Source organism: Lepisosteus platostomus, chromosome 9, assembly GCF_059453375.1.
Source record: "Lepisosteus platostomus isolate fLepPlt1 chromosome 9, fLepPlt1.hap1, whole genome shotgun sequence".
In the NCBI taxonomy this organism is placed as follows: Eukaryota; Metazoa; Chordata; class Actinopteri; order Semionotiformes; family Lepisosteidae; genus Lepisosteus; species Lepisosteus platostomus.
Window position 1 is genome coordinate 40,509,022 of NC_142619.1, and position 14,716 is coordinate 40,523,737.

General features: G+C 34.8%; 1 protein-coding gene across 1 annotated transcript; it reads right to left on the reverse strand.

Annotated features, from left to right (window-relative positions):
- Positions 1-3,484: 3,484 nt before the first annotated feature.
- Positions 3,485-14,367, reverse strand: creld2 (CRELD disulfide isomerase 2). The gene is made up of 10 exons (XM_088645035.1): positions 14,040-14,367; positions 12,715-12,797; positions 11,372-11,482; positions 9,072-9,163; positions 7,542-7,718; positions 6,907-7,005; positions 5,513-5,596; positions 4,748-4,843; positions 4,219-4,359; positions 3,485-3,700 (listed from the first exon to the last, which is right to left on the reverse strand). Exons 1-10 carry the CDS (start codon positions 14,166-14,168, stop codon positions 3,633-3,635), a joined length of 1,080 nt encoding a protein of 359 aa, XP_088501161.1. The 5' UTR covers positions 14,169-14,367; the 3' UTR covers positions 3,485-3,632.
- Between the last annotated feature and the right edge of the window lie 349 nt (positions 14,368-14,716).

Here is a 14,716-nt window from a genome sequence, read left to right on the forward strand (position 1 = left end):
GACTATCACCAAGGCACATTCACCCCATTTGATGATAATACAGAGCATCTGTAAAATAAACTCAGCCATGATTAGTAGTAGCAGCCCACTACAATAACAAAGAGAAGAAAACATATATATGTATTTCCCTTTTTACTTTCAGTAAAAAAAAAAAACCTTTTAGTATTTTGCTTTGCTTGTACAGTATCACTGCCATCTGTTTGTACAATAAATTAAATGTATCTTCACAACAGCTACTGTATCTTGTACACAGGCAAACACCACCATATAAGGCTATAGTAATATACAATGTTCCGATAACTATCAAAATAGAGCAGTTATAGCAGAAAGGAACAGGTAACAGGTTTATTCCATGCTAAAAGGAAATGTTAGGAGACACAATGTTTTGGCTGTGGAGACTTCTTCAGGTTTGAAGCAGCTTCTTCACAGCCAAAATGTTCTAAAAAAAACTTTTGCAGCCTACATATGGTGACGCAGCTCTCTACTGCAAGCGTATGACAGAAACTGATAAAAATAAAATACATACACTTGTCTATTTTCATTGGTATAATAATCTTTGCAAATATTGGTTCAAGGAAAATTATAACTTCAAAAGGTTGTACTATACACATGACATGTCAAAAATAAAATACTGAAGCTGAAAGTTTTAATGTTACATATTCTTACAGCACTGACATAAAGGAATTAACCTTAGAATAAAATACCGACATTTTTTAACAGAAAAGTATATTATTTTGAAATGTGTCTCATATTTCAAAACTTGTGAAAACACTTTCATGTTTGTTTGAGTCTTTATCTGAAAGCATAATACATTTCTTATGTGTATATATTCTCCAACCTAGAGAATAATAATAATTGGAAACTTGGCAGCAGTGTAAGGTAAAGTTTCTTACACATTCAGAAGAAATGTACTCACAAAGATATGTTATTTTCCTGGCAAAAATATTATCATATCAGTGACAGGGCTGGTTGCCATGGGGACAGATAATGTCAAGCACCTTATGGAAAAACAGTATGTGCCAGTGTTCAGTCAGAGTTTTCTCAAAGTGAGAGAGTAGCACAGGTACTGTTTTGCTCCTTTATAGGAACTATATACAGCAACACCATCCATAGTGATTTTGCCAAGACTCAGATTCCATCTGCCCAAATAAGACACCTCAACATCTTTAAAATCTTGTCCCTCATTCATGAAGCATGGGTTGTAAAAGTAACCTGTGCCTCCTGTTATTCATTACTGTTATTTCCTGATCACAACCATCAATTTGATTACTCAGGGTTTTTACTCAGGGGTCAAGGATCACCATAAGTGTTTCTTGCTGCTGTGTAAAACTATGTCTAACAGGATCTACTCCTTTCAGTCTAAAAGTGTGAGAAAGTGACCATCCATCCATTACTGGAGGCACAAGGTGAAGTTAAGAACAGATAACTGGTTTTGTCCTAAATGGGACACCAGTCCATCCTATGGTCACATAAACAAAAGTTTGACTTTGGCAGGGCTTTACCTTTAAATTTGTAACTAATGAAAAACTCCTCTCTTTCATACAAGATCTACATCTAGGTAAGATCTTGCATTTGGTAAGCACTAGACATCATCCATGACTATTTTTGGAAATGTTTAACTGGAGATCTAGGAAGTCTCCAGTTAAACTGATGTTTGATATGAAAGAAACTATAAGGCAATTCAGGGCACAAACTGAATGAATCACTTAAGTACCTTTGCTCCATGACTAACACTGAGAAGGTAAAGACTGTGTGTAGCACTAGATAGAGAAGTACCACTATAAAAGCTTTTTCAATAGTTCAGTCAAATTCTAATTGTGACTAAATGAGCGGGCAAATATAAAGGGACAGTGTACTTAATATGTTTGCTTGAATGTGCCTGGCTGAGGAAACGACAGTCTCAGCCATAAACGAAGATGGAACTGTTAGAGCGGTGAACTTAATTTGACCGAGTCGGTGCAGGTATGCAATGCAATCAGAAGTGATTAGAGAACGTGCGCCTTAGCAGACAGCAAATGAGAAGCATGTACAAAAAGACTTCAGCTTGTTTGGACAAATGTACCGATGGAAAATTAAGTGAATGAGAACCAGTGTAATGCAAGCAATGGATCACAAATCAGCAAACAGGTGGTTGGGCTGCTAACAACCTCGATTAAGACTGTGGCTCTGTGAAGGGTCGTGGAGGACCCTGCAGTGACCCACAAATGTAGATGAACTGTACTGGCATGGAAGTAGGACAGAATTCAGCAGCGAGTTATCATTTGTGGAACTTGGATATCTCCTTGGCAGCCTGGGCCACAAAACACTTTTAAAAGGTTGAAATACAGTACCAAATGTTAATGTACTGGACAATACATGTCTTTCCACATTTTATGAAGAAACAGAGTTTATGTATTATATATATATATCAGGTGTTAAAATTATTTTGTTTTCATTATATAATCACATCTTCCCCAGTTTGATTAATGTATGTTTAGATATTTCTCTATTCCCAAATAAAATATTTTATTAAAGAAGCTGCATAATTAAGCACAGCAGTTTGAAAATCAGCAATAAAGCCATTGAAAACGGATCTTTCACACACACACACACAATGAAAAACTTAACTATTAATCCCACATCTTGTTCAGAGAAATTTCAACTCCAGCTCTGGGGCTGTTTTGTGCCTAGAAAAGCTCAATTAAAGCATTCTTTCGGAAAAAAAAGTTATTAAAGATCTAATAGAAAACATGTACTGTATTATGGAAAATCATGTCCTTGCATACCCTAGAACAACTAAGAAAAAAAAATCTCTCTGCACACATTGGCTTCAGTAATCTTTGAAGATTAAACTATAGATCTTTAAAACACATTCCAAGGAGCAAGCCACACTGAATTAGGTTAACTTCATATCAACATTTCAGTTCCAGCTGAAGACCCCTGCTATAGACATGCATTTCACTTGGTTACAGCATCACCATGTGGCCATTGTTACAAACTGTAAAAATGCTTTTAATAATTTCAGGTAGTAACAGTAGTGTTTTTCTCCCTATTCTTTCTGTTTCAGACCATGAAAACATTTTGTAATACAGATCTTTAACCATCTTATCACTACTTCTGTATATTTAATTCAATACTCCTCACATGATAAAGCTGATTAAGTTTTAGTGATGTAGTTACAGGGCAGCACGGCAGCACAAAGATTACCATTGCCGTCTCACAATGTTAGGGCCCAAAGTTCAATTCTAGACCTGGTGTACTATCTGTGTGGAGTTTGCATGTACTCCCCTGGTTTGTGTGGATTATCTCCAGGTGCTCCGGTTTCCTCCCACTGTCCAAAAACATATTGGTTTGCAACTTTGATAAAGTGATTTGAAGATGGATGGATAAATAGACAGATGAAGTAGTTATTTTCGATAATACTTAAATAAAATAGGAAAGAATCAGGGATTGAATAAAAAGGTAAAATAACAAGGGTGACTATAAAACATCCCCATTACCAGAATAAATTCAATTAAACTTTATTCATCAATTGTTTCCCCCTCCAATATTTTAGTTAAAAAATCTGGTCCAAATAGTGCTGTTAAATATGCAAGTGCATTACGGTTCAAATAATTTAACGAAGTGGTCTTGGAGAACTGAATTAAAAAAAACTATAAGTCTTCATGCACTCCTTCAGTGGATAATTTTGAAGAGTCTATTGCTGAGGAATCCGAATTCTCTGAAAAACAAACATTTTAATGAGAAAACAGTAAATGGAAAATATCTGAATGCAGTGCATTGACGATATATTAATTTGTTAAGTCTCTCATCAGGGCTACCTGCTTTGAAATCACTAATGTACCTATAAACCTGTCGCCTGATGTTGTGTAAATAAGTTTATGACTAACCTAGAAAAACACTATTAAAGAGCATAGTTTGATACCACCTACACAGACAGATGGATATCTGCATTACTGTACCCAACAGGAAAATGTGTGTTAATTACTTTATAACCAAACGCCATTTCCCAGTCAGATCTATTCAGGCACAGTTTAATTATGATTTATTCCCACATACACAGATTTATTCAGAAGAGGGACTATAATAAAATGTTAGAACCAAGTCTACTAACATTATGTAAATCCATCACAAGAGAAAACATCATTATTTATAAATAGCATATTAAACAAAATATTATTACCGTAATATTCTGATTAATGCATACTGACAACTTTCTAATATCTTTTCAATGTTTACCTGTCTCTTCTGTTTTTACACAGACTCCATCCTTATCTTCAAAACCATTGGAGCAAAAGCATTTGTAGCTGCCCTGGGTGTTAGTGCACTCCTCATTTTCCCGCAAGCACACTTTGTCAGGTAGATTGCATTCATCAACATCTGATAACAGACCACAAAAAATAACATTACATACCAAGACACAAAGAAAAGAACATAAGAAAGGTCACTGATGAGAGGAGCGCATTTGGGTCATCTGCGCTGTTTGGTAGTTGGTTGTTAACTGATGTAAAGATCTCATACAGCTGTTTACCAGTGTACTGGCATAATATAACATGGCTGGGTAGCTTGTTTCTTTTTGAAGTGTCTATTAATAACAGTAGTATCTGTTCTTGGATTTAAATGGACTTACATGTAGATCCCACTTTTGTAAACTTAATTTTTAAATGTCATACGCTGTTTTTTTAAAAAAGGGAAACACTTTATAGACAAAAAGTTAGTGAAAAAAGATGAAGTTTTCATGTTAAATCTTATTTGACTATCCTCCTACCTGTACACTTCCCATCTTCTGAATTATAGCCAGGTGCACAGCTTACGCAGTTATCAGAACCTTCCTTGGTACAACTGGCACATGCTCTGTCACAAGCTAAAAAGGCACAAAGAAGGCAATTTTAAAAGATTAATCTTTTCACTTTTTTCTGAATTTAAATCATTTCATTCTCACTACATCAATTTTAAAAAAAGTTGATAATGTATTCTGCTTAGTCCTGATACAGTCTTGCTTTATATGGCATGTTGACAGAAAAAAGCATGATTCAAACAGAATATGCAAACCAATATATATACAGTATATAAATAATGAGCAGGGATGAGCTTAAAATATTTTTTTGTCTTAAGTGTATTTCAAAAGGAGCAAATTCTAAATGGTTATGAAAAAATTAAACTTACTGGAAGACCGGAAATGCAGTGCCATGTAGCACACTTACCAACAATTTGCTTACCCACAGATGTACTCAATAGAAACTTATCAAAATGCCTTTTCTCATCTTGGTTATTGTAATTGCATAACATATTCAGAAAAATGATAAACGTGGTGCACCACAAGCACAATGTTTTACATTTTTCCTTATTTTTTTTAAATATGAAACTTATAATAAGGGTCAATTAGTTTTGTTTTACTGTCCGTTTCCATATTCTTATGTTGATTCACTTAAAAAGGGTTACTGAAGATAAGGCCTTTAAGAATCCCTTGGAACTTTCCCCAAAGTCATTAGAACTAACGGATTCCTTAAAATGATAGAAAACTAAAACTCACCTTTACAGGAAAAGGAACCTTCTGTATTTAGGCAATACTGATTTTCCTCGCAAGGAGATGTTTCATTTGAGCATTCATCCACATCTGATACATAAATGAATAAATAAGCCTTTTATTAATCCAGTTGAATGGTTAGATATTATTTCTAGATCTGTTACATATTCACACATCACCACATTCTAACTTTCAACACACCTGGAGATTTAACCAAAAAAAGGAAGAGTTTATACATCAAGACAATATATTTATTTTGAAATCATATTTAAATTTTGAAACACGTTTTCTTATCTGGTGAATCAAGGATAATTCTTTATAGGATTCTTTAAAAACCATTAAAGTAATTCCTGCCCAGGTTAAGTCAGATATACAGTACCTAGCTCTTTCCTTTAAGCTTAGATTTTCATAAAGTCCATAACCCATCAAAGTTGTCCTAATGACTTAACACTACTTGTAATGCTTTAATGTATCATAGTGTAAATGTTTGCTGAAAGAACTGGGATTTCACATGCTTGCAGATAAACTACAGTGACCATGAAGAGCAAAAGCAACACACATTAGAAAAGTGTCAGCAATTAAAGATTTGCATCATAATTCTTCTTGCCAATTCTAGCCTACCATCTCGTCAGTCATTCAATTATTTACTTTTAGGAGTTTGATAGCTGGAGAAAGGTGTTATATTTTTAATATTTAAAAGGTCTTTACTTAGCTAACTTTTAGAAATGTCATCCCTTTCAACTGCTATGCAAGTGTGTTTCAATTGTGTTAAATATAAGGACTATTTGAATGTCTTTTTAAGTCTCATAATCTTCAGGCATGTACTGCTAGCTAGCTACTGGTTGTAGGTATAACAGCGCTGACAGGAATTCCCTTCGATATAGGGGTATTTCATGAAACAAGGCGATTAAACAAATTGGTTTAATACACTAATTTAGTGGTGTTAATTCAACAGCAGTTTAATTTAACTATTTGTTTTAAATGGATGGTTTTTACAGGTAGCTAAACCGGTCATTTAAATAGAACTGTACAGCTCCGGTGTGCCATGTTCAACACACACGTGAAAATGATGTGAAAACATAGCTCTACATATTTAAATAAACGAATAACTAATACCTTTCGTCAGCTTTTACTCTCCCAAAAGCAAATGACTGAGAATGACCGACATTACTGGAAAGAAGTGGCAGGAAGAATGAAGCAAATTTGTAATTACTGGTGTTTTTCTAGTGTGCGTCTACTTTTTCTTGTGTGCCCATTATTTTTTCTAATATGCGTTCTTTTGTTGTGTGCTTTGCACTTCGGGGTCACCATAACATACAGTATCCTTGTTTAAACTGCGGATATGAACAACATTTCTGTATAATTTCCATGGAAAATAGAGATACTTGGTGTTGCCCTACCGTTGCATGCTCCTTCATCATCCTCACTCCAGCCAGGTTTGCATTCATCACACTCTGTGTTAGTTGGGCCCTTGCATGTCTTGCAGGAATTATGACATTCTGCAAACACATAAATCAAATTTTTATATGTAAACAAGTGTTTATTTCAAACCTTTAAATTCTTAAATGAACGACTAAATTAGGGGAGCTTATGGACTGATGGATGAAAAAATGTTGAGAACACTTCTATAATCATTATAAAATTGATTTTATTTGATAATGATATGATTATATAGTCATTATCAAATGATTAACTGTTTTTACCCTCAAGACTTTTCAGAGAGTTTACTGAAAGCAAATAATATTGGTTTTGTGATAAAAATCATAAATATACAATGATTAAACAATTTTACTACTACTACAATTTCTACTTTAAATATACAGAGCACTCTTCCACAAGGTATACATTAATATCTGAAAAACTACATTTCAGGGGCAAGAAAATTAAGTTTTATCTTCTTAATGTTGAATGTATCTGCAGAGAGAATCAAATTTTCCACAATACAAGGTTAAAAAGTCCAACACCTCATCAGTGCCTAATTTAGTCAGATGTTCAGGTACAATACCAACTTCCCAAAATTATGGCAGACTGTTACCTGTGCACAATGAGAAAGTGTCATTCCGTTCTTCATTATAAAACCCAGCAGCACAGTCCAAGCAGAATTCTCCTTCGTATCCAGCATGACAGCTACATTTACCACTCCCTCTCCTGGTGCCTTCACCATCACAGGCTCCATTGCCATGACACGGGCGCTCCGATCCCCCAATACAAGCTGCAGCCAGAACAGAATACTGTGAAATGGATACATTTTTTAAAGCTATTAACATATTGACCGATTTTCTTTGTCAGCTACAAGGGTAGGTCATCAAGCAAAATTACTATCCCCATATTTCCTAGTTTGGCCACTGTGCTCTGCTGGTTCTAGGATCCTCAACACTTCAAGGAGTGCACGCTGTACATTAGGGGACCAATGCTTTTCATTGGTAGCCCCTAATCTTCGGAATATCCTTCCAGATTTTATTGAAAATGCAGCCTCTGAAGATGTTTTTACTCTTAACCCAAAATCTCAGTGGGATGGCTTCCAATTCTTAATCTTATTTATTTCTTTTAATTTCACATTAATACATAGCTTTTTTGTATTATATGTATATCAAGTGTCTTGAGAATGGTCTCAACTAAAAGACGCCATATGAGAATAAAAAAAAAGGTTTGAAAATGAATTTCACAATTATCCACTAGATACATTTCACAGGTATTGAAGACATTTTTTCAGAATAGCACCCTTAATGTCCTTGCAGACCTGAACCATTTTCATACGCTAATGGACCCCACAGTCGTCACTAACGCTCTGAGCTTGTGAAGCCTCTTGCACGGATTGCTTGCTGTCCAGAAAATGAAAACAGCCTCAGAGACACAGGAAATCATTCTGCGATGAGAGAATACGCCCTCACACACAATTAGGACAAAACTGCATTGCAACATGGAAGGCCTGTATATGCAGCTGTTTCACCAGGTGTAGGAGGCTCTTCTGCAGGTCAGAATGTTGTTGATGAGAACAAGGTCCAAGTGATGGGGAACTACTTTATTACCTAGGAACCCATAACATCACCTGAGAAGCATTTCTAATATTCACAAGTTCACGTCACTTACTGCCCTACCTTTGTAATGTGTTAATAGTAATAGGGTAATAGTGAACAATACAATGAAAACTGTCTAAATCAAAAGTATTTGTACTAGGGTTGTGATGCACATTTTTTTCATCGTACTATGCGTCACTTTTCATTCTTCTGTTTTTAAATACACATCCAAAATTATAGTCCAAAAATGTTTAAGCTTTAAATTCAATAAAGCACATAGTAGTGCTATGACTGTAAAGAATCTCATTAAATTGTACTGAACAAGCAATAGTTGAAACCCCAAAGTAACACCCACATGCTGATCACTGTTATTTGAACTGTCAAAACCGATATGTGATGCTATGCACTAATGGTAATTTTTAAACATCTTTAAAAATATCCAGTAGTGACAAAAAAGTTAAAAATATAAACCACATAAACATACCTAATAACAAAAATATGTATAAATGTAGAATTTTAATTGTTAATTCTGCAAAAATAATCTTTACCATTGCAGTCAGGGCCAAATGTTCCTTTAGGACAACACACTTCAATGGTGTCAATACAGAACCATTTAAAAAGATCAGGGTATTTCTCTTTCCTGAAAAACATGGGACAGGAAATATACTGCATCAGTAATAGAGATAAATGAAATAAAAATCAAAAACTAATTTTAAAGATCAATAGAAAATAAAAAGCACTGTTTCACTACCACAACAAAATCTTGCTTGAATATGCTCTTCTGCTTATAACCCTGCGTTACTTTTATTTTTAAATTAAAAACCAATTATTTTCAAAATTGCATGAATCTGCTTTTTATTACTCTCAATTATACCGAACATCAACAGAAACTTGAATATTTACATTTGTTTTTAAAAATTAGAGATGTGGTACAGATCTTGCATATTGATTAATTGTTTTTGGTGTCACTTTGACTGACTTCAAGATACACTCATCCACTCTTTAGCATATGCACTAAATTACCTCATTAGGGAAAGAGCTGACTGGGCATAGGTGATGAGCTGATTTAACTTGCTGAATGTCAAGCCTGGTGAAAATGAAGAACAACTCTGAAAGGAGCCAATATGTCACTTCTCAAGAGAACAAGGCCCTTGTGCCTTCAGTATGTTGAGGGTTCGGCTATATTGCTTCAAGCGAACACACCAGAAGAGGAACCATGTTCTCTTTAGCGATGAATGAAGGTTTTCCATAGACCTTGTTGGTGGTCATCAGCGGGTTTGGTCCAGAAAACTACGCATTGATTTACCCAAATTAAAATGTTCAATATGTTTTACTTATCATTAATATTAATTTATTATGGATACAAATTGTTTGACAGTAAAGCAAAATTAGCTATTTTTTTCCTTTGCGGCTCCATAAACACACAGCTGACCAAGAAACAACTGAGCAGCCAACTGTCCAACTACTTTTGGTCCCATGAAATGGGGGGGCTATGTATAAAAGAGGCTGTGATTCCTATATGGTTCACTCAATACAGATGTAAATACCCTCGAATTAAAGCTGACATTCTGCACTTTAACCTCATAGTCATCGTTTTATTTCAAATCCAATGTGCTGGAGTACAGAGCCAAAACAACAAAAATTGTGTCACTGTCCAAATACTCATGGACTGCACTGTTTATGACTCAAACATGTTTTGCTCAGGAGAGATTTTTTTCTAGTATTAGAGATTGTGCTTTTTGAGTACATCATGTCACACTAATATGAACATAGCAGATCCTCACCCAGATTTAACCATTCTCTGTGTCACTCAGATAAGCTTTCTGCTGCTGAGACCTAAAAGCTATCGGCATATTTAGCAGTTGTAATTCACCTCCATTATAATGAATACTTTAGTCTAATAATAGTCTTAGTCTAATAATAGCTCCACCCAAAAACAATACCAGAAAGTACAGAAAGAATCTGTACTAAAACAGTACTTGATCTTTCATGAAATTAAAACTATAGAGTGCCTCCAAAACATAATATTTCTAAATCTGATTCATTAAATATGGGCTTTACAATACACCTTTGAAATATTTCTTTAGGAAGCCATGAAGATCTTACATAATAGTATATATATATTCTTATTTATGCTTGCTGTATAAGTCCAGGATTACTCTTAAAAAACAATTAATTAAATCTGCACATTGAGATAACTGCGCACAGATAGGGTAGCCAATTGGCCCGAAACCTCCCACCCTGACCAGTTATTTTGCATACTTGCCATTAAAATATATATTTTTTTTTTATAGATGTTGGAGTCCTGAACTGTTGGGATGTAACCATGCATCTCACTGCTTCTATATTGTCAGTTTAGTGTTTTAAGTGACAGTAAATTAAAACTAACAAAAATGGATTGCTGCCATCTGTACCAACAGCACACATGCATACTCACAAATTACTGGCTGTGTGACTGCTGCCTTCCAGATGTACATACAATGCTTTAACATATCCATCGAAATTCAAATACTGTATAAGGTTCCATGTTTGTATGTGGGGTTTAGAGTAAAAGTAATCACAATAGACGAGTAGACAGAAAAAAGCAACCTGGATCTGTAAACAGGAAAGTAAAAATGCATTGTTATAGTGTTTCCTATTTATATACAGTACATTGTAAACTAGGAAATACTCAAATGTTTGCAGTCTTCTGATGTTACATTATAATTTTTTGATGCTAATGCTGTGCGCAAGTGATAGGAAAGGCTAGTTTTCTCCATTTTGAAGATGGTAACCTTACACACAGTACATTCAAGTTCCTGGAAGCATTCTCTTAATGTCCCTCAATCAAAAGAAGAAAAGTACTAACTTTTTGAACCACCAGTTCTCAAAATGTTCTTCGTGTTCCTCTACCATCTGATTGCATTCAAAGCTGCTGCTGTCACACAGGTTTTCGAGAATCTCCACGAGGCGAATCTCACTGGACACAATGACAAAAAAATACAAACAATCTGTCGGTTATTCTTGATGGTGTGCAATCAGCAATGCAGTCCTACTTCCACAAGACCAAGCACAGAAGGAGATGCCAAAAAGCAGAAGAACCAGATAGAACTGACCGGAACTGTCAGGTTTTATTTACAATTAAAAAAAAATCAATTTCTGAATATGCATGTGCCTGTAATATATTAATTTTAACATGGGGCTATTGAATGAAAATAGTATTTTGTCCCTCACAATAAATTACTCTTTCCATGAAATTAACCACATTAACAGTTGTAGGTCTTCTTAATTAATCATCTGGTGGACATTTTACTTATATGAGTCTCTCTTCTCCTTTTTCCTGTTTTAATTTGCATACTGTATATTGTTCTTTATCTCAGGAATTATTTGTTTGAATAGGTTTTACACATGTTGTGTTGTAAAGAGAAAATAAATCACAGGGCTTCTGAAAATTGTGATGATACGCCAGCACAACAGTTCAAGCAAGGGATGTGCAAGTTCAAAGCATGCCGAACAAAAGAAAGAACAACCAGTAATAATATGATGCACTACAATCCATTTATAAATATCTCCTATATATCATGAATCCATGGAGATCTGGGGAATGTACTTGTTTCTTAGGCATTCAAGTTGTACTCTAGGAAATATCTTTGTAGTACAGGATGTCTGCACAACATTTCTTCCAGTATTTTGTTTATTTTTAGGACAAAACCCTCTCAAATCTAGTTAGTCATTACCTCATACCTGATCACTTCCATTTCACCATTCAATATTCGCATATAGTTTAATATCAGAATTCTCAGCTGTCTGAAGCCTAATGGCTGGCTGAGTCAAATCTCTTGATCTTTCAGACTTGGGCTAAGAGACAATGTGAATCCTTTTTATCAAGTAAGTAAACTACACAGGAAATAAATATCAGCAAAAAACAAAGAATGGCATTAAAAGAAAATCAAGCTTTCTTGAACAAAGAAAAAGAACCCAATATAAGGCCTTGAGCTCTTCAACTTCAGGATTGAAGTTAAATTGTAATATATGTAAAATCTGAACTGTAATTTCACTGGTCCAGAAAGAAGTACCCCTTTTCATTCACTGATCTGTTTTCAATACAAATATTACAATAGATTTTTGGGTTTTCTCACAGTTCAGTGTTTTTTTCTGTGGACATACAATGCAGGATTCATTATTCCCTTCAGTTCTTGAAAATAACTTTACCTGGTTTCATATTTTGATAGTCTTCTTTCTTCCCAATCAGTGTTTCCTCCCCCAAAATTCTTTTTTGCTGTGTTCTCTAATCCCTGGAGAGATTTAAAAAAAAAAGAACCAATCAAGCCAACATTAGTTCCACTACTGCTCTAAATTACACATACATCTAAAGAGAGTTAAAAAAAGATTAAATTATCTAATATAGGCAAACAGTCCTATCGAGAATGCACCCTGACATTTACTGTTTTTCTCCAAAATGGTTTAATTGCTGGCTTCACTAAATATTTTAGTTTCCTTTCATAGTATAAAACTAAATACTGGACAACATCGGGAAGCTTTTTTAAAATCAAAGCATGATTAAGAGTGCACACAAAATGAATCTACAATGATTTTATTAAGCTACAGTTCTTATTCCTAGTCCTGGTGTATCCTTGTACCTTCTGCTTTTTACTCCATCTGAAATACTGGAAACCAAGATCACAAAAGACAAGCAAGCAGCAAGCAGCACTGGTGATTAAGGATTCTATTGGGGGGGGAAGGGAGACACCGAGATTCTCCAAGAGAGAACTGAGACCCAATGATGTAATTGATTATAAGATGAGAGTTATTTACTCTGGTACAGGCCTACAAAACTCCAGTCCTGGAGGGCTAAAAGGTTTCCAGTTTTCCTTCCACCTGGTGCTAACTGAACTTAACTCACTGAATTTATTTGCGCAACTGAATAAACTGAAGCCTCTCCCTGTTCTTCAGTAGCTGAAGATAGAAACTTCGCCTGAAACCTTCAGGACCGAAGATGTGCTCTTCTCTTTGGGTGCGATACTCCAATGTTTGCTCTGGAAATTTAAAAGCTTTAAGTGTTAGGATTATAGCGCCCTTTATGTTTAAAGAAAACTCACTCACTCCCCCCCCATAACTATTTATTTTGAATAATACGATTATGGAAATTATGCCCTTTTGCTGATTTTATACTACTAGTTAATAATAATAATAATAATAATAATAATAATAATAATAATAATAATAATTTGATCGAACTTAAATATTTACTTAATTAGAAATAGATACATGCAACTCATTGTATAAACTGTATAATGCTAGCAAGAACGTATAATATTAATATACCTTAAAAATAAAGTAATAGATTTCTATGAAACTCTGGAAGCATCCTCCGAAAACGTCTTCTCTAAATTATGTAACAGTATAAACTCGTTGTTAATCATAAAAAAAAAAAACATTTTGTAGACATCATGCCAAATTCAAACAAAAGAAATACCCATCAAAATAACATCCATGGTTCTTGCACCACTAACGGAAACAAGTTCAAGTAAACCTACCTTGGCGAAGTTATCGTTTATTCTTCTACACGTTGAACACAGATCTTTTTCGTCTAAGGCATCAGTGCATTGACTGTAGAAGACAATTGTGAGAAATAATATGCACATCACACACGTTAAATACTGCATTTTACAGGATGAAGTTGCTAAACATTTAATTTTACTTGGATCACACTGACAGTTTCAAAAAAATGAGTAATCCTCCACAAGGCATGAATCAAGTTACAGGGACACATAAAAAAATCACATTCATGCTAATATTTGCATCCCGGCTAAAAAAAAAAAGTAACATTTAGATTTCCGCGTAAGCCTTCTTTTAAGATTGTGGCTTCTACTGATTCGACAGCTTTGCTCGTCAGTCAAATCAAAAACCAATGAAACCCCGCCACGCGCGGGACAAAGGATAACCCACGTGTTAACATTTAAGGCCACAGTTCCCGGACCCGAGTGTTAAGAAGTGTATTTGTTTTAACAGATAGGAATTATGTTTCACCTTCAGATGTACCTTTGTGTAGAACAAAAGGCCAGATACCTATAGTACTGCTGCACTCACTGTGTATGTATGCGGTACCTTTACTGCATTGCCTGAGACTGAGAGCAAGTTACCACAAAATGGACACTTAAGACACTCAAAAAAGACGGGTTGTCTTAGAAACACAACATCATGTATGCCACGG